Source organism: Lates calcarifer, linkage group LG4, assembly GCF_001640805.2.
Source record: "Lates calcarifer isolate ASB-BC8 linkage group LG4, TLL_Latcal_v3, whole genome shotgun sequence".
NCBI lineage: Eukaryota > Metazoa > Chordata > Actinopteri > Centropomidae > Lates > Lates calcarifer.
The window spans coordinates 13,177,124-13,197,644 of record NC_066836.1 but is presented as its reverse complement, the minus strand read 5'-3'; the positions used below and the strand labels follow the sequence as shown (position 1 = coordinate 13,197,644).

Genomic DNA, 20,521 nt, shown 5'->3' with positions numbered 1-20,521 from the left:
GAGGGCGTGTGTGTGTTGGTGTGTGTGTGTGTGTGTGTTTCAGTAGCTTGGGGAGCCCGGTGGAGAACATATGTTGATCTTGCCCAGGCAGTGACGCACACACACTTGGCCCTCTGCACCTCACACACAGACAGGTTTGTATTGGCCCATTCTATTCAGGTGGTTAGGCCTGGAGGGAGAAGGAGAAAACTCTGTGTGTGTGTGTGTGTGTGTGTGTGTGTGTGTCAGTGACTACCCAGGAGGTGGTGGTAGATGGTGATGGGAGATTACAAGATTCCGAGTTTTGTAACATTAGAGAGAGAGGCAGAGAGAGAGACCACCAAAGAAGCTTCAGAGCTGAAACACCACTAATTACTAACACCAGGGCTCCTCCTTGCTATGACCCCCCCATCCTCCCTCTCTCACTCTCTCCCTCTCTCACTCACACACACACATATACACACACGTCAACCCCCACCTTCTGTGCCAACCCCCCTGTAATGTTGACCCCTAGTATCCCCCTTCCCAAACACGCAGCGCTTTGTCAACAAGCTCTGGTCAGCTCCAAACAAAGAAACTAGAAATGTGAGGGGTTTCTGCGACATGGCCGGGGTCTGCTAATCCCCTCATACAGGCTCTTTCTTTCCTTCTTTCTCCTTCCTTCTTATGTCCTCAAAGAAAGAAAAGAAAGAATTGCAATTTCTTTATTGCGTGCTAGCTTGCTTTCCCCTCGCTTCTTTCTTCCCTTCTCCCCGTCTCTTTCGTTCTTTCATGCCTTTGTGCGTGCACCTACATGGGCATGATGAGGGTCCCCATGCTGGCTGGCTGGGGTCCCTGAAAGGCTTAAGAAGAGATGGAGAGAGACAGAGAGAGAGAGAGGGTGAGAGAGGAGAGAGATGGCGTTGAGGCCTTGATGGAAAGAAAAGAGAGGGAGGAGTACGAAATTGAGATAAAAGAAAAGGAGCCTGTGAATGAGTGCATTAAAGTCTCTTTCCACCAGAGTTTCTGGCTAAGACACTGAGCAGATCAATCTACATGCTAATTCTACAGTAGCTACTGGCGCTCTCTGTACAAGTCCTCTGTTGTTGCAACAAAGCAGTCAATTTTGACCACTTAAACTACTGGCTACAGCTGAGGCCAATCCTGATGGTGCAGTAATGCTTCTAATCATGATGCATCACCATTCAGACTGGCTTTTCTGGCCCTCCACAAGTGAGATCATCATGTGGCAACTACAATATTTGCCATGTCCTGCACTGACATGGCAAATATTGTAGAGTTTCCTCAACAAAGCTGGAATTGTTATTCCTACCTGGTTCATTTGGGGTGATATTTCAGGTAAAAAAAAAAAAAAAAAAAAGTTGCAGTGATGTGAATCCGCAACTGCTGAGGTCTAAGAAGAAAAGCAGGACACTCGCAACTCTTTAAGCACATCCTTTGGTAGTTTCTGGCTTCTGTTGCAAATGGTGTCAAGAGACAATATTAGATTGAAAAAGGCAGGCAAATCATTACATTTCTTAAGATGTAACCACATAATGTTTGGTATGCCCTTAAACCTCACTGACCCTGGTGGTGAGCCTGTCATTAAAAACTCATGCTGTCAGGCCAAACTCTCTTTAAACACACATAAATTTATTTCTTCAGCAGAGATCAAAGTTTCAAAGACACCAAAAAAGCTCTGACTAAATTTTGGGTAAACATGACGTCTAGAATATTTCCATTTGATAAAAAACACAAAGTCTTAGGTTTGAATATTTCGCTGTAAATATTATATGGCTTCAATGAGGTGTTAGAATAAGCTGATAAAGAGTATATGTGAATCTGTCAGACAGAGTGGGATGGGGTGGGGCGACACATTATGTATATACATTATTAACTTAATGAATGACTTCATAGATTATCAAAATGGAAACTGTCACATATAATTAGCTGGTACTGATGGGAGCAGATCAATAAATAATTTCAGAGCTGCTTAACTTTCTTAGAGAATGTGTCAAATAGTCCAGACCTTTGCTGTCTGGAAAACACCTTTCAAACCCACATGGTATTCCCCAAATTCCATAACCAGTGGGCTCCCGGGTATGGGCGAGTAAATTAGCGGTTAAATGAAATATATGGATGTTGTGTGTTTCACTTCACCAGCTCTGTGTTTGTTTGGAACTGGTCTCTGGCTGGTTGCACACCAATAGATGCATTGTTAACTCAGCGATCCCTGTTTGACCCCCTAGAGCTCAGAAAACAAAACCTGTTACACCTCCCATCAACAGACAGACACACACACACACACACACACACACACACACACACACACACACACACTCTATTTGCACATTGCAGCACCTAGAAAATTAAATGAAAAGATAGGGAGTGAATGAAGATCTAGGCATACCACTGCTTTTTTTGTAAAAACCAGTGTTAAGAGGAGCAGGGGAAAAAAAAAAACATTTAGTGGTTTTTGAGGTAGTGTGTAAAAATATCAAAATCTGGAAGGAGTGGAAGGAGATTAAAGATGTTCATTACAAGTATTTCCTAACCACAAAAAAATGAGTCATTTTATTTTGAAATCTCTGCTTACTAATCACTGCTTTGTCACACACTGTGTGCATGTACTAACTGAGCTCCTCCGAAAAGCTGACGAGAGGATTCAAACTTTAATTCATAAATATGCCTCGAAGGTGAAATTCTTTATCAGGCTAAATTAATGTGTTCCTAAAAGCACTTCAAAGTATGTGTCATCAACGAGTGTGGTCATGTGTGTGTTTGTAGAGATGCGTGTGTTCTCACCCCTCCTCAATGATAACCCCGTGCATGATGATAGAGTTGGTGACTTTGACCTTCTCCTTTATGATGGTAGAATGTCCGATAGTGGACCTCTTTATGGAGGTCTTATCTGCTACCTGGCACTGAGCTCCGATGATACTGTCTGACCCCATCTGAAGGCAGAGCGAACACAAACACACACACACACACACACACACACACACACACACACACACACACACACACACACACACACACAGAAACATTACTCAGACACAGATACACACACAGGCCTCAACAATCATTATTGCGTGTAAATTAGATGTGAAATCAAAAAAAAAAAAAAAAAGCAAAACTGCTAATTAAGGAGAAAATGCATGATAACTTAAGCCTGAACAATCAAATTATGGCTGGTGTGCTGACCACTGACACCTCTAATACTGTATTCTTACCTGACATCTCTCAGAAATGACAGCAGATGGATGGACTGCTGGCTCCTCAAACAGCTTTGGGGCCTAGTGGGAAGAAAAACAAATGAACATGAGATGAATAATTTCAACAGTCCCTCTGGTGCAATCGGGTCAAGTTTACAACATTCAAATAAAAGTTGAAAAACAGGAGTAGTACTTCTTCATCTGAAGAGAATATGCAGTTGAAAGCTCTGCAACAAGCTACAAGTGGACCGTGAATTCAGCTGTTCTGTTTAAATACTGCCTCCAAGGTCAAGAATGAACTTGTGCGTTCAGAGTGGTACAGTCAGCAGCAGAAAAACAAGAAAAAGATTTTTGTGCATTATGAAAAAGGCGACTAAGTGAGTGATGTCAGAGTATACCAGAGATATACAAATACAGCATATATACAAGATTTTGAAATCACAAAAAACAAATCTGTGGAGGACAATGTAAATATAAAGAATTTAGGCACTTAGATGCCCTGCAGGTACGTCCATGTACATAGTATGTACACAACATGCACATTTTCAAATGTGTATTTAACAAAAATTCTCATTGGAGCAGGCTAATGTTTGACCCACCAGTCGGTTTGCCTCTATGTAAGCAGCTAGAGTGTTGACGCGGTAGCACAGGCCCTGGTCCATAATGTGAACATAGCAGCGCAGCTTCCCTCCATGGTAAGCCTCGCTCATGTCGCCGTGATGGTCGTTCCAACAGGAGCGATCCTGGGCCAGCTGGAGGAGAGTCTCGTCCCGTGATGAGATGAGGAGCTCTGGACAACAGAAGGAAACAAAGAGAGAAGCAGATACAACAGAGTTAGGAGAAATAATGATGATACATACGCACTGTTTTGGGGGGATTTCGTGTGTCCTGGGATGTACAGCTATCCTTTTTTGTCAACTTGTTAAAAGGCTCACGCCAACATTTTTTACAGCAAAAGCCAAACCTAGATGCCTTCCACACTGATGGGTTATGAATAAGATCCACAGCTATTTTAAATTACACTGCTGCGGCTGTTGAATGTTGCTTTCTCTCTAATGCTGATGTATGAAGTGGTGATGTGTCAGTGCAAACTCCTACCGTGGTTTGTAGAACCGTCATTCTTTTTCTGGTTCTGATCCTCTGCATCATCCTTGTTCTTCTGACTGTTGGTTGTTTTGGAGAACTGCTTCCGCACCAAATACGGTACCAACTCACCACGGATTGATGAGATGGACCTATGATAAAAGAAAAGATGTGACGAGACCATAACGTGCTGCAAATGTGAAGCATCCTACAAAGTCATCAGCATCACAGAGAGGGAGGGGGGCACAATGATGCTGGTTTAACATGCTTCATAATTGTCACTAAGTGGAGAAAGGGTTAAGTATGAATAAATTGAACAAGTGAGAAATGAGGCAATAAATAACTGAAAAACTCTACAAGTGAGTTACTTTCAGCACTCTCTGGGTGCCATCTGAAACACGAAAAGGACCGCTCTGATGATTTATGCGTTTACTGTGACCTTGTATTGACTTGAATCAAAACCTTTGCTGTATTCAGTTCCTCCTCAAACTGGTAATGTCCTTGGCAAGTGGTTGGCTACCATTTGAGATATGTTTTTATTTTTTCAGAGAGGAAAAGGACAAGGTTGTGCCAAAAAATGCAAAGTGAATAAATAGGTTTATTCATTTCATTTAGCTCCTGCAGCTCAAGATCACACACGACTTCATGTTGCATCCACAGTGTGCTTCTGTGTTGGTAATGTAGTCATTTACAAACTGATATGGTTAATGAATCATTAGAATTGACCATTTATCCAGGCACAAGTGCAATTAACCATATATTTGTATTATTGAACATGAGGTTACAGCAAAGAGGAAGTTAAAGAATTCAAAGTATCATCATCATCAAGTAGATATTTAACAAATGGTGGTAAATAGCAAAGAATAAAGTTGTTGTCATTGTCAGAAGTCTACTTCTCAAAAACTACATATTGACAACAGGCACTTACAACAATTAGCAATTAAAATAAAATCAGAACCATGCTTTCAGGTCTATATAAACCTGGGGGTAATATCACCATCTTAATTTCTTTCTCCTCTTCTTTTCCCTGTGTTGTGCTCAGTGTCCCTCTCCACCACCACCACCACCACCACCACCCCTTCACTCGCCCTCTCTTTCTTTCTTTTAAAGGGAGATTAGAATTTCCATCTGAATGACAGGAGAAAAACAACAGTTACTCTGTCCATTTCTCTCCTTGAGCAAGAGACAGAGAAAGAGTGTGGAGGAGAAAGGAAGAGAGACAGAGAGGAGCTGTGAAAGAAAGTCCAAGAAAAGAGCTGAAGAAAGAAATGAGTCATTAACAAGAGAGATGATATATGGCAGCGGCACAGGGTGCGTTAGTGATGTAATGACGTAAGATTTATATCAGCATCTCTATGGCGATTCAAGCGTACCCCTCGCCTTAACCAAAAAAGTGGAGAGAATGCTGTGGAGAGATGGAGTGCAGTTGTGGGATCTGTGTCTGCTGGCTTGGCTTTAGACTTATTTATGTGTGAAATAAAAACTAGTATGGTGAGGACACACTCCATTTAAAATGGTTGTAATTTAACCACAGGCGATAACAGATTTCCACAATCTAACTTTTAGCCTGGAACACACTTTTCAACTGGACCCTTTCCAAAAATTTTCAGATTACGCATGTTAGCAAGGACTCATCACCACCCATGTTTGGCATCATCATGCTGTTCCTGAGCTGGCAATCTGGAGTGCATGTGGATCCAGTCCTGCTGTTATCAAACATGCCTGATATTCACATCAGCAAGTCTTTTAATGTGCTACCTACATCTCCTATTTAAATGTGCACAGTTTACCGATATAAAGCCAGTTATTATGGTTGGGAAAGGTGACATTTTAACTATTTTCAGACTCCTTAACATGTCTGTGCCAAGTGCAAAGTGGTTGCATTGGTGCTGAAATCTTACTACAAGATAATGAACAAGCTCTGGCACTGAAATACAAAGTGAAGTGCTAGAGTAATTTTTCAATCCGTTTTTGGCCGAACATGCAAAGTACGAGATCCCTGACTGATATCTGCTGTAAAGCTCAGTAACTTCCAATAACTCATATTTTCTCCCTCTTCTTTTTTTCTGAATTATGATCCTCCAAAATATTAGCATGTGTTGTGTAATGCAACTGAGCAACAGCATTGACAAAATTTACTTCTGAAATGATTTAGCTGTTTGAACAATGTTAGCCTAACCAGGTTCAGAACTTTGTCCTTTATATTTAAGGGTACATTTTAATCCAGACATTTTTTCTTCTCCAGTTTAGTTTTATGGAGGAAAGGCTCCGCTTGTAAAACAAGGTGAGTGAGTCTATTTTCCACTAACACCTATAAGAGAGACCAAGAAACTAAAAATAGTGAAACTGACACTGAAACTGTGAGCCCTGTACTGTGAATCAAACCAAATAATGAGGTGACTGTGTCATTACACAGATCCCTAACACCATCATGTCATCACTTGTACAAGTTCTTAGTGCAAAAAGATGAAGTACATGTTGATATCACATAGAACCTTTCATTTTTTTTCCAATTCTACCCAGGAGTTTTGAGTCCAGGCTCCCCGTGACACTACTTCACTTCAGAGGCTAAAGGCCTAACAGCCTGCCTCAGTGGCACGTAGTAAAACAAATTAACACCTCGATAGAATACCCTGCTAACAGGACCTTTCAAAGACTTACACACCATGTAACCATGTTTAACACTTACTACAGATTAAGCAGCGAATGTGAGTTCATGTCGAAGCGACTTTATTGGGTTAGCTAATTCTCTAGTTACATGTTAATTAATTAGCTAATGGTCAGAAGTAAGTGAAGAACTTACTTGTTTTCTGTTAGAAAGTCCACCACTGCTTTTTTCAGACAGTAGAGGTGAGCGTCCACTAGGCCCGTTTTGATGTGCATCCTGGGATGTCTGTAGATAAAGACAGAAAGAGACAGACAGAGGGACAAACAGTGAAGTTATATCAAAATCATCCTGTAATAGATTCAACCAGCTTTGTTACTTTGCAAAAACTAACACAGTATTAAAACAAGATTTGTATGAATATATTCTACAATATATTTTACACACAAAAAGGACATGTCTGATGAGCTGAATGGATACACCAGAATATTTTAACCGAATATGCATTTGTGGAGTCCTGCCACGCTGCATGCACGCACCATTTTCATGACAAACAGCTCAAGCCTGGCTGCTACTTGGAGGACAATTTGCTTTGATTCTTTTCATCACCTGCTGTTTTTATGTTTTATGTTTGCTTCTCATTTACTGAAACCCCTTTTAATTTACCTCCCCTTTGCGCATAGGACAGGAACATTTGATGAAAACCAGACACAGACATAGGCTTCCATAAAAGTCAGAGAACAGTGACATCTGTCTATTGTCCTCCGTCAGCTACCGTAGATGTCGCCCCCACAGAGCTGCTGCCACGAGACAGCTGCCAGTGAGACAGGTTTATGTCGACTGGAGGGCCACATGCTCACAGGCACACACTCACCCACCCATGCATTCACTCGTTCACTCACACATGGGCAACACAGTCGAGTTTGAACATGTGGACATTTATGAAGCGAGAGCCAAAGAAAACCATTTCGTCCTCCTGGGTTCAATAAACAAATCCACCCTCACCCCTTCATCCTCTCTGGCTACCTATCCTCCTCTTCCTCTGCCCTTTCAATCATTACATAATAAAAACTGCAGGGTGCATTGTTCCTAAAAGGACCATACTGGTGCTTTTACATGTTTTAGCCCATTTACTACAAATCACATATACCTTCCATTACCGCTAACCATTTTTCAAAGCATGCTGTAGTGATTTAGATTTTTAAAGTTGTAAAAGGAAATTGATTTGAAAAGCCTGTGTCTCATTACCACATAACAATAACGTAACTCTGACAAAAATCGAAAACAGACATGAGGTCCACTGTTCACAGCGATGCTCAGCTCTGAGCAAATTGATTTATCACTCAACATTAGAATGAATAGAAACTAACAGCTGCCTCAAAAACAAAATCTGAAATAATGTGTTACATAAACACAATCTAGGCTGTGGCACAAACTAAATATTACAGCATTTTTTCTCTCTGCCACCAAGACCAATACTGAGAGTGGGAGTTGCAGATGTCACCAAAGTTTTCATGCCAATAAGTCTTCATAAGAAGTTGAGACACCTTATTATGACATTGCTCCTTCACAAAGATTCTACAAGTCTCTAACTGCCATAGATCTACAACAGTGCATGTGCATTTGTTATGTTTCTCCACTTTTTCTGCCATTTGTACAAACTGATTGATGAGTAAAAGTAACATGTGTCAAGAAAACTGGTTCCTCTTATTGTTGGTATTCTTTTCAATTCAATTCTTTTGAATAAAGCCACCAGCACTGGTTAACCAAACTGGCTGGTAATCTGTCCTAGTTATTACCACTATTGGGGCCAGTTGTGATACAGAATAAAAAAAAACATAAAAACTGGTTGCATAAACTTGACTGTAAATTAAAAAAAAGTCATTTATTCTGCTGATATTGGGTGTATCTGAATTATTTTCTGCTTCTGTAATATTCAAGATTGGAACACTTTCACAATAAAAGTCATAAATAAAGCTTGATTTTACATAATAAATGCAGAAAATTCCACCTCTTAACATGTGCAGAGAAAATAGCAATAGTTAATAAACATCTGCAGTGATCCAGGGTGTGATATTGTAATTGGCAAGAGATTGAATGAATGAGTACACAGTGTACCTGTTTATTTGTCTTCCTCTACTTTTCCCTCACTCACTTCCCTCCTCTCCTTCATCAAAAAGTCATCTCTCTCCTCTCCCCTCCTCTAAACCCCTTCCCTCTCTTCACCAGGCTGCAGTATAACTCGAGTGACTCAGGAGGATTGCTTGGTCACACATATTTTACAACCAGATGCTGAAAGCCATAAATCAAACTGCGTGTGTGTTCATCTGTGCTAAGGTATTTTATTCAAAAGCATAAAAACACATGTGTGCACATATACACAGACACGCTCTGTGGGTGTTTGTCAAATGTATTTATTCATACAACATTTCCCAGGTGTGTGCCCGTGTGTGTGTGTATCATGGGCTTAAAGTGGAATTTATGGGAACACCCAGCATGTGACATCACTGTCTGGCACCTGCAAGTGGGCAGGAGTGAGAGAGAGGGTGGGGGATAATTAGGTTGTGGCAAGGTGTGTGTGTGCGTCTACATGTGTGATGGAGAGTACGGGAAAGACAGCAAGGGTAGAACAGGTGGACCTAAAAGGTGTGAAAAAGGGCATAGAGGATGTGACGACTTCAGGATTTTCTTTCATAACAAAAACACATGGGGAATCATTTGGTCACATGTGCAAGAACACTGAAGGTCTCTTCAGGTACACTGTGTTTGTGTAGGTGCTGCATGATATGCAGAAAATGGCTGGACAGGGCAGAAGATAAATCAAAAGGTGTGGTTATTAGTCATCATCTCAGTCTAAAACCCAAACACATTTAGTTTAATTCTCACAAAGCTGAAACATGAACAAATGTATGTTTGGCATTTTTACCAGAAAAAATGACTGAAATTGCAATGAAAACACACATTTCATCATCAGGAAAACACATGCCAACACTGACCCTGCCTTCACCAGCTTTTGTGCTGCCACATAACCAGAGACCAACAAGTAAATTCATCCACAATTTTTAATTTCACTGAATTATTACTTTCTTTGTAACTACCTCGCTCTCATGTGCAAAACAACAACCAAACGGTGAACAAACCACGTCTATTTCTATTATTGGGCTAAATATATGGAATTGGAGCAAATCTGTGTCTAATATATTTCTATGCACAATAGCATTACCCAGGTTACAATTTAAAGTTTGTTCTTGTTCAAACCCCAAATCCAGATCCTCCATACACCTCCTCATACCAAATAACCACACCTGATCATGCTGGTTTTTTTAAACCAGGAAAGTATTCATGCTGACTATTTGGAACCTAAAACATTTTTCCAAGTTTTTTTTTACGGGTTGCTAACCCTTCTGATCCAAAACACTGAGCACTAGCCACATGCTAATTTATTAGTTTACACTTTTTTGCAGAATCCAGCTCCAACAAACATTGTGCATTTCCCAAACAGGAGTAAACATCTTGCTTTTCCTAACAGCAGCGTCATGTGATTTCTGGTTGCTGCGAGTGCTGTAGAGCTCAGTGTCGAGGGGAGCAGGAATTTAGTGCCTCTGCAGGCAAGGATGACTCAACCCTTGGATTAATGACTGACTACTAAAGTACCACTAAAGTCCTCAGTGGGAGAGAGGAGTCACATCTCTCTCGCTCTCAAACACACACAGCATAATGTCTTACTTAGTTACAACCAAAACCCCACAGCGGACGATGACTCAGACGCAGCAGAATGACTGTTAATACCCTCATTAGTCGGGTTTCCACTACAGAGCCAACAGGGCTGAAGGGCTTACGACTTATTTAGGGCATTCAACTATTGCCTCCAAAATAAAATGTGTGTGATTCCCTTAATACCATGCTAGTCTAACAGATGCTTTCTTTAATTGAGCTGACTCACATATTTGAACCTGCGCTATACGGCTTAAGTGCACATGGCCCTGCTGGTGTAGTCGGGCTACTCTTAACAAATGATAAAACCAGCACAGTTTCGATCCGAGACACAAAGATATCAGAATCGAGAGCTGCATGCGCAATCAAAAACATAAAAATATAAATATGACTTAAAACGGAGAAAAGCAGCAAATCCTCACTTTTGAGAACTGTAACCAGAAAGTGTTAAATGTGCTAAATGACTATGATGATTAATCTGTCATCAAAACTGTATGTTGAATTTTCTGCCGACCTATCGCATAATTCCTTGAATAATTATTCCAAATGTTGAGGATGGATTGAAGAAAAAGAGAAATGAAAACTACACTGGCAGCAGTTAGATTTTAGCTTTCAAACTGCAACAAAGAGCCAGCAAGTAAACATTGTGCTGGCTCCATAAATCCAACATATCCATAAAACAAACAAACAAACAAACTAGATGCACAAAAGAACAGCTACATGAGCAAATAAATAAACGATACTGATTACCAGCTTCTCCCTTTCTGGTTCAGTAGCTTATATTGACTTTCCTTGTTACATTTAGTACAAGGTACAGTTCATAGAGTACTGCAGAATCATGCAGTAAAACTTTTTGAAATGTGATAATGTATTAGTGGAATCTTGTCCTTCTGTTGTACTTTGCAATGGGAATTATTGAATTTTTGGAAGGTACAGCATGTGGTATTTGAGTTGATTGGGTTTTAACTCCACTGTCTTGTGCCATCATTGCTAACAGATGCAAACAAACTCCTGGTCCAATAACTTAAAGGTCACTGTAGTTAAGATATGCTTCTCAAAAACCGTGATCTAAGCATCCTCAGCTGCCCTGCTTAGCTGTCTTTTCAGTTTAAAAAATATTGTAAGCCGACATGTCTACCATGTCAATAAGGGCACTTGGTGCAGAGGTGGGTGGGGTAGCTTTTGTTCAGTTCTTTCTCATGATCCAAACTATTCTGATTTTGAATCAGCTTGTTAACACACAACCAATCACTTCTCCAGGCTCGTGCCCACGACATTCTGACAGGTGGAGCTGTAATGTACGAGAGGGAACTCTGCTGGAGTCCTTCCTCACCATTTCAGCGATTTCCAGGTCAGACGATCGCACATGTGCAAAATGTTTTGAGTGAACACACCTCAACCATGTGGAAACCGTGGAGAGGGAGAGGGGAAGAAATTACATGGGACTACATCTGAACAAGGATGGAGGATGAAAAAAAATGGGTGGATGTTGGTATGAAAGAATGAAAAAAAGAAATGTACTTCAACTTTTAAAAGAACTGTACCAAAGGAATTTATGTATGTATGAATGTATGTATTAGAAACTCTCCACAGGACACAGATAACAAAATAAATTATTATATTTTCATGTTTACATAGAGAACTGAGGGGCCCTGAGAAGAGACCAGTGTTGTGAATGCTCTGTCAACACAAAACCATCAAAGTGCTCATGTTTAATTCTAAAATTGTCACCAAAAAATATTTTCTTGTGTGAAAGAAGAAAAAAAACTTGTGTACAAGTATCGTGAGTGAGGCTCAGCGTGCACATTTAAAACACAGATCACAAAGGAAGGAACCTGTGTGTGAATGTGTGTGGGTTGTGAACTTTGACAAGATGGTACTGATGTGCAAAACAGTCAAATCTTGTAAAAATACCCACTGCTGGGTTATAAAAATCCAGAATTCTGGGATTTATTCTGTTTTTACCTGAGGCAATAAATACTGTATGTTGATAGATTAAAAAAAAAAAAGTGGTTGTGTGACATGTGTGTGTATAAATGATGAGAGGTGATTTAATGCATATAAGTCTTTCAATGTAAGCTATAAATGTTTAGCTGTGGGCTCAATGTCTTTCCATAACACTGTGACAACACACAAGTGTTTTCTATCCATCACCGTCCACCTCGAGGTTGTGTTCTGTGTTTCTGTGTGTGTTCATATAAGCACTTCTGTGTGTGAAAAATGACAGTATATATATGTGTATGTACATATTATATATATGTATACATATATATATATATATGCGTGTGTGTGTGCGCGTGTGTGTCTCTCCAGAGTTCCCTGTGCAGGGAAGCACGCAAGCAGCTGCTCTGGCCCCCCTCTTATTGGCCAGAATTTACAGTGGCTTTGGCTCCATGAAGTATTTACGAGCTCCCAAAACACCCGCTCTCACACATACATGCATTTTAGGGCTCAGAAACAAAAACCTACCTAGAGTACTCTTCCTGTAACAAAAATCCCACACACCAGCCACAGAACACACAGCCTTCAAACACACCGACTATGATTAGAAACCTAGGCATCTGCTCTGCTAAGGCTAAGAATCTACAGATGTAAAGAATATATTTATCCTCAGTCAAACCCCAGAACACACAAATACATGTGGTGGGATGAGAACCTGCAACAGACAAAATGCTGCACAGGTTCAGCAACTGAGGAAATTAATGATGTAAGTGAAAAAATTAAAAGCTTGTTAGAAGACAGTGACAGTTTAGATAATGTTTGAAGTACCCCCAAAAAATAAAAATAATAATAATGTCAAAAAAGGCACCATAAAGCATGTCCTTTCTCTTACTCACTTTGAACAACATGTATGCATTGTACACAGGCATTAACATACTCTTGATAGAAACAGATTTGATAGATGGATTGATAGATTTGTCTGCTCATTGCATTACTATCTCTTTGTTGACTGACTTACTTCCTCATGATGGACTTTCTAATTGATAGCCCGTCCTCCAGATCGGCCTCATTAGCCATAAACAGCAGCCTTTTCCCTGACTGATCCACACCAACAAAGTCTCTCTGCTCAGCTGGGGAAAAAGTACAAAAGACATGGTGTTATCATATCATGTCTCAGAATCAAATCATATCCATAACTTCTTTTGAATGCAAACAGTTTCATGTCTTTTCATGGAATACTATACATTACCTGTCTTTTTCTTTCCCTTCTGGCCCGGGACTGTCTCTGTGAATTCATGCGCTTTGCTCATTAGCATGGCCAGAGTTGCATTGTGGGCTCTGAACAGATCAACCACCTCGTGAAGCGCCACATCTGTTATCAAGTCACAGCTCACCACCAGGATGTCCGTCTGAGGAGGGATGTTGACAAGAGAAAGAAGATAAAATAAGATGGATATCCAAACCTGCCTATTTATTTTACTGTGCAATATGACAAAATGATCATAACACACTGGATCTGCTGTGGTTTGATAGGGATATGAATGCTTCACTAAGTATAGAAATTTCAGCCTTTTAAAGAGAACTTTCCATCTAGTGTAATCTATTTTGGAACAAAATCTCACCACCTGTTGTGATTTTAAACACATTTCCATTGTCAGGCCCACATACGCACTAAAGCCCACAAAGACAAAGAAATGCATGAAATACAGTTTGAAGGGCGCCTTATGTTTATAGAGAGAGGTTTGCTCACTCATGACAATCGTCTCGGCATGCAGACTATACATAAATATATGTGGCGACAATGCTCCACATAAACACCTCTGGACACGAGAGCTTGGACTGTGTTATTTTCAATACTTGCAACAGAAACTGGCTCACTGAGAGAGAGAGAGAAAATGAAAGAATAACTGTTCTTGGTCAACAGTGAACTCTTCCAAGTTTAGCACTGCTTGTATATAGGCCAAACCCACACACACACTTGTAGGTCCTGCGTTAAAGTGATTTCAACTTTGACGGCAGTAAGCAATAAATCTTGCTTTGTTTCAATTTTTTTGTTTGAGAATGTGTGTTTCTCCTGAGCAGGTCCAATTCTGTTGTTTAATAATGTACTTTGTTGTAAAAGATGTAATGACTTTACAATCAGAGAGAAAAAAGCTAGAGGTAAGATAAATATTTACCAGTCAATGTTCACATTAACATAGGTACAGATCAATTAAGTATTCATGTGTGACTTTATTGTGTTAAAGACCATTTTACTGTTTGACGGTTGAAGTATCTGATGTGTTTATTTTTGAGGGTGTGTGTGATCATATCTCTGAAAAGAGAAGTGCCTAAAACATAATCAAGACCACCTCTAACCTTGTTATCACCCAAATCTGTTTGTATTCAGGCCTGGTTTGTGTTTTTATCATTGACCAGGAAGAAACTGACACCATATCACATAAATAACTTTCTATTGTCTTATTTTACCCAGAACAACGAGCTGTGCTGGTCAGCTCTGAATACTTAAGAAAACAAGGATCTTGGCGCCAAAACTCAACTGACAAAAGACACTCACTTCTTACTTCAAGGAAAAACTGAGAAAGTATTCTTTCAGCCTTTTACCCTCTACAGTTTATCCCCATCATCTTAAACTATTTTCAGTACTCCAGCTATGTCATCTGTAAAGCAGTGTAGATTGATAACTGTGTATCAATAAACAGCGTGTGGATTCCTAACTTACTCCACCATTAACAACAGGAGCACAGACTACATCATTCACTTTAACTGTCTTCCATTGATGTTACACGTCTGCATGTGTGTATGCGTGTTTACATGTGGGTGCGCCCACATTAGTGTGTCTGTGTGCGGTATCCATCTGTCTGTCCAGTGATGAAGGCTGTCAGCATAAGGACTAATCCCACCATTAGCACCAGCCGTCTTAATGACAGAGACATCTTTACCCTGTCTGTGACTGAGAGAGAGGGGGGAAAGAACAAGTGAGAGAGGAGAGGAATGGGCTGCATTTAAGGAGGAAGAACAACACGTGAGTGAAAAATCTACAGCTATTGCCAAAAGTGCTGGGGGAAAAAAAGGAAAGACAAACTGGAAGCATAAGAAAGTAAAGATGGATGGCAGGATACACGACAGAGTGAGGAGAAACGGGAGGTTGGGAAGCAATGCCAGAGTCAATTTCTGCCTGTCATCAACAAAATACTAGCAAAACTTAATCCACTGAGTTCACTTAGACACATAAAACCTGTGGGTCTGTGCATCTTTGGATATTCCAGAAAACGTAGCAGTCATCTCAACAGTGAGCAACATTAGAAACTGAAGAAACACTAAACAGTCCTCTGCAGCACTACACATCTCTTTTTTTCTCTGTTTTCTACATTTTTATTTGCTTGCAGTAAAATTATGGAGAAAATGAGGGTAGCACACTTCAAACTCCTTCTGCAGTATTTGGCAAAAAGTGGTAATATGATGTGATTTTTGGTTTAGAATATCATGAAGAACTGGCCTGATTTTAACTCTATTTAATAAGGAGTACTGATGTTTGGAAAAGCTACAAAGAATGAAAGAATTCACTGAAATCTGTTAATGATGTGAACTGTGGCTGAATGTTGAACAGTTGACTGGAGTTCTGTATGTACGAGTGTGTGTCAAGGGGGTGGTTTCTCTAGGGTCAAGGGTCACGCAATTGACCTAGAGGTAACTCTGAGCAAAACCCGGTCTGGACCTGGCGACAGGAAGCTGCCACGGCGAAGCTGGAGGTGTCTGCAGGAGATCTACTGACACTGAGACCTTTCAACTCTCTTCTCCCTCTATCACACACATGTTCAAAAACAGAGCACACAAGTCTGCACGTACACATACATACATACGCGCACACTCATGCCTGCAGGCCCAGACTCCCTCCCACACACAGGCACACACTCAGGCGACAGCAGAGTGGAGTCAGCTGGACAGACAGAGACACTTTGGCCTTTCAACAGGCAGGATCTCTGGACAGGTCAGGACCACACACACTGATGCATGTATACACACACACACACACACACACACACACACACACACACACACACACACACACACACACACACACACACACACACTTGTCCCAGTGGTAACTGACTTCACTCCAAAACTACTGCTTACACAATCTTGACCCACTTTAGAATACTTGGAAACTATCTTTGTATGTATGGTGAGTTTTTCAGCTTTCCTGATTAGGCAGCGTGTGGGATACTTATGTCTTTTCATTCTACAGAACATGGTTGTTGTTTAATTCCTTGTCATTAAGGATTTTAAAGTGAACAAGAACTTTCTAAATAAAGTAAATAAATTTAAAAAAAGTTGGCTTTTGTGACTTTTGACAGTTTGACAAAGTGTAGCATACTATAGTAAAAGTATAGAGATGAAGATAAATGATGATAGATATTATTATTATTATTAAAATCTATTACATTTTTTTGTATTACCATGAGAGAAAATTAATTCTACTAGTACTGCAAATCCCATTGAAAATCCATGCTGAAGTCTGCTGTTTAATGCAGCTGTCCGTCTCTCTGCCTACTTTCTTGTTTAGCTATTTGATACGGGTCAGTGTTCACTGATTTCTGATTGCCTTATATAAATCCATGACCTACCGCTCCCAAATCATTGTCTTACATTAACCAATTACAAACTACCTTCTCAGTACAAAATAGTCAAAAGCCGAAATTAACATGTTTATATGAGACTCGACACACCCTAGAAAACTCTAAACTTCCTGTTTGTGTTGAGTCTGAGAAGCTGCAACCATCAAAGTCTGGAATTTTTGCTTAAAAACTGACTTAACACTCAGGTAATTATCAAAACAGTTTAGTTTTCTCAATGAACTGGTTAATCAGCTACTTAACCACCTTCAAGTTTAGCTAGTTCAGAAGATACATAAATAATTTAGCTGTCTGATATGGGCAGACGATTAGCTGTATGATTTAATGAATACAGACGCCGTGACTAGTTTGCTCTCCAGACAGAAAACTACTACAATCACACATTTGCGAAGTCACTGTGGGGTCAGTTTCAACATGAACTTTTCATAAACTTTGTCCTAACTTAACATAACATTCTTAAAAAAACGAAAGCTGAACTGTTATATGTTATGGGAGGGGGAAAAAAGGTGGATGTTGTTGGGGGAGGAATAAAAAGATGGTTAAAGGAGGGAAGGAAATACAAAGAGACTAAGTCTCATCTTAGTATGTTTGCTGTGTCCCTCTCATGTAAATCCTCAGCTCCATCTCTCACTCTTCTCTCTCTCTTCACCTTTTGTTATGTGGCTTACAAGCTGACTAACATATGTAGACCAAAGGTGAACCTTTGAATATGCAACCCCAATGTATATATAGTTCTTTTAGTCTGAATGCACCCATTCTGCCAGGTGATTAAGCCTGAATGATAATACAAATGTCAAAGGGGCTTTAAGCATACAAAGCAAAAAGAGCATGTAAAGTACTCCTTTCACTAGTTTGGCTTATTGTGAAAGAGCTAAGCAATAATCAGGCATATCCGTCCACTTTTGTGTAACATCGCTGTTTGAAGAGAGAACAAAATAAAATATGCTGCTAATAATCTCTCTTTTCAGTAATCAAGAGGAATGACCTACTGTGCTCACCCACAGTGTACACCGATTCCTGTAAGCATTTTGTTTGATAGGTTACACCAAATCCCCTCATGGGAGGGTGTTTGTGTAAAGAGATGAGTGATTGTGTGTGTGTGTGTCTCTACTGTACTCATGCATCGGTTTGACAGTTTGAGTGATCTCTGCACTGGGATTTGGCAGGCCATGGTTACGGTTCTTCACTCATCACCCTCCAGCGTGTGAGTGTGTGTAACTCAATGCCTCTAATCTAGCTGGCTGCTCAAAGGATTAGGAACTTGACTATTCTCAATGGGAGCATGCTGGAGCTAGTCTTGTTTAAGAGTGTGTGTGTGTGTGTGTGTGTGTGTGGTTACACTACACATCTATTAAAGAACTCTTGAGTGAAGAGAATAATAAGAATCTGTACAAACCTATTCAAATGCCAGAGGAAAAAACATTAAACTCACTTGTCACAACAAATTTGGCATTTTGATTCTTTGATAAATCTGTTTTCAAAAGCAAGGCCGACTGAATTTGCTGTTAAGAATGTAATGAGCTGCAGTGGCAAGACACTTATGTCTTCAAATGTATGTTTGATGTGGGTACGCTGTAAATAGAGAAGGTATCAATCTTTGAACTGGGACTGTTGGGAGTAATAATATTTGAGAACTTACTGACTTTTTATTCTTGGGATCATGATATAATTAAAAATTGATATTTGAGCCAAAATTGATTCTTGAGTCAATTAAGATGCTACTAGTTTTAGCTGCATGAGTTAGTTTTGTATGATAAAATGTTACCATCTGTCTGAAAACTGCATTTTTATTATTATTAAAATTATTAAAGAACAAAACACTGCTTTACTTTGGTCAATTAGACAGCTTTGTTACTTTATACTGTACACTGCACTGAACTACACAGGAACCTGAAAAAAGCTTGCCTACTGAACGAATCATATCAACCTAATCCCCTAAGAGTTGATTAAATACCAAATGCATCCAAAAGCTTACCTACATTCATGATTTCACAAGTCTGATTACATTTTTCCCTCACAGCTGTATGTGCCTTTGATCTCTATCTTTTTAGTTTCTTTAATATGGTGTATTTCACCTACACTATTTCCTTTAACTGCAAATTCATTTTGAACTGTAGAGGACGGTGATTATGACTTTTAAGTAAATCAATATCCCTCAACCATTTAATTACATGATATAAAGATATACATTTCTTAGCAACACTAAGCCAAAAATATGACAATCATTGATAGTCAAATAATAAACAAGAGCAATTGCTTTAGAAATTCATCAACAGTTCTAAATTACACAGAGCCTCATACAAACAGGTTTTCATGGTCGCAGGAAGCCAGTCAGAGCCTTGGCATATACAGAGGGACGACATATACCCTAACATACCCAAACACAAATGTTGCACAGATGTGCATAACTACAGGATGAGAATAAATGGCGCACTGGGTAAACTGGCAGCACAGGGAGTTTGAGTCTTAACCATGACCTCATCTGTTTAGAGAGAATCAGATGAACGGAGGGATGGAAGGATCAGCAGGCAGGATACAGAGGGGGTCTGGAAATTGGGGTTGGGGAGGGGGGTCATGGATATCACGGATACCATGTCAGCATGTGTAAATGTGTGTGTGTGTATTTTAGAAAGGTGAAATGAGGCACTGCAGCAGCCTTGGCCATCCGGGGTAGGGAAAGAAAGGCACGGATCAGTGGTCACCCAGCAGACGCAGACACAGACAGACACACACACACACACACACACACACACACAATCTTTGTCATTTTTTTTCTCTACCTCCAACCTTTCTGCTGTTTCTTCATACAGGCTTACATTACAGTGGTAACTGGTATTAAGGGGTGTATTAAGTATTGTTTGGCACTCCATCACATAATAAAGCAATATTGCTGCAGCTTTCATTGTAGACAACTTATGTTTCTGTTGATGCTTCATTTCACCACACACAACTGAGGTCAGACAGAGGTGGATAAAAATGGGTACATTCACCAATGGGTACAGACTAGGGGTAGAAATGTAAACTTTAAAAATACCCTTGCCAGTAATAAAGCTTGAATTACAGTGCAAAGTAAATTCATCAGTATGAAAAACAACCAACCAATAATCTGTCGTTCAGTTTTCAATGTTGAATCTTTCTGTACACCATAAACAGATAAACTAATTCTTATTTCCTTGACACAGACTCTGTGGTCTGTTCATCTGATCATTACCATATATATATATATATATATATATATGAGCTGTATATATATAAATTATTTTTGCATACACCAGTCTCTATTTGCCCTTTAAAGACAATAGCTAAAAATGCCTTACTTCCCTTTTTATCAGGTTAACAACATTTAAGACTATATAACTTGTAAAACC

At 39.8% G+C, this 20,521-nt stretch overlaps 1 protein-coding gene across 2 annotated transcripts in view; it reads right to left on the bottom strand.

Moving 5' to 3' along the window:
* Positions 1 to 20,521, bottom strand: part of eif2b3 (eukaryotic translation initiation factor 2B, subunit 3 gamma) — a 30,508-nt gene that overhangs the window by 5,247 nt on the left and 4,740 nt on the right. For both annotated transcript variants that reach the window (XM_018676691.2, XM_018676692.2), the window contains exons 4-10: positions 13,766 to 13,925; positions 13,535 to 13,646; positions 7,060 to 7,149; positions 4,272 to 4,408; positions 3,773 to 3,963; positions 3,192 to 3,254; positions 2,764 to 2,912 (exon numbers count right to left, since the gene is read on the bottom strand). In XM_018676691.2, coding sequence (XP_018532207.1) covers positions 2,764 to 2,912; positions 3,192 to 3,254; positions 3,773 to 3,963; positions 4,272 to 4,408; positions 7,060 to 7,149; positions 13,535 to 13,646; positions 13,766 to 13,925 — 902 coding nt within the window. The remainder of the gene's footprint in view (positions 1 to 2,763; positions 2,913 to 3,191; positions 3,255 to 3,772; positions 3,964 to 4,271; positions 4,409 to 7,059; positions 7,150 to 13,534; positions 13,647 to 13,765; positions 13,926 to 20,521) is intronic.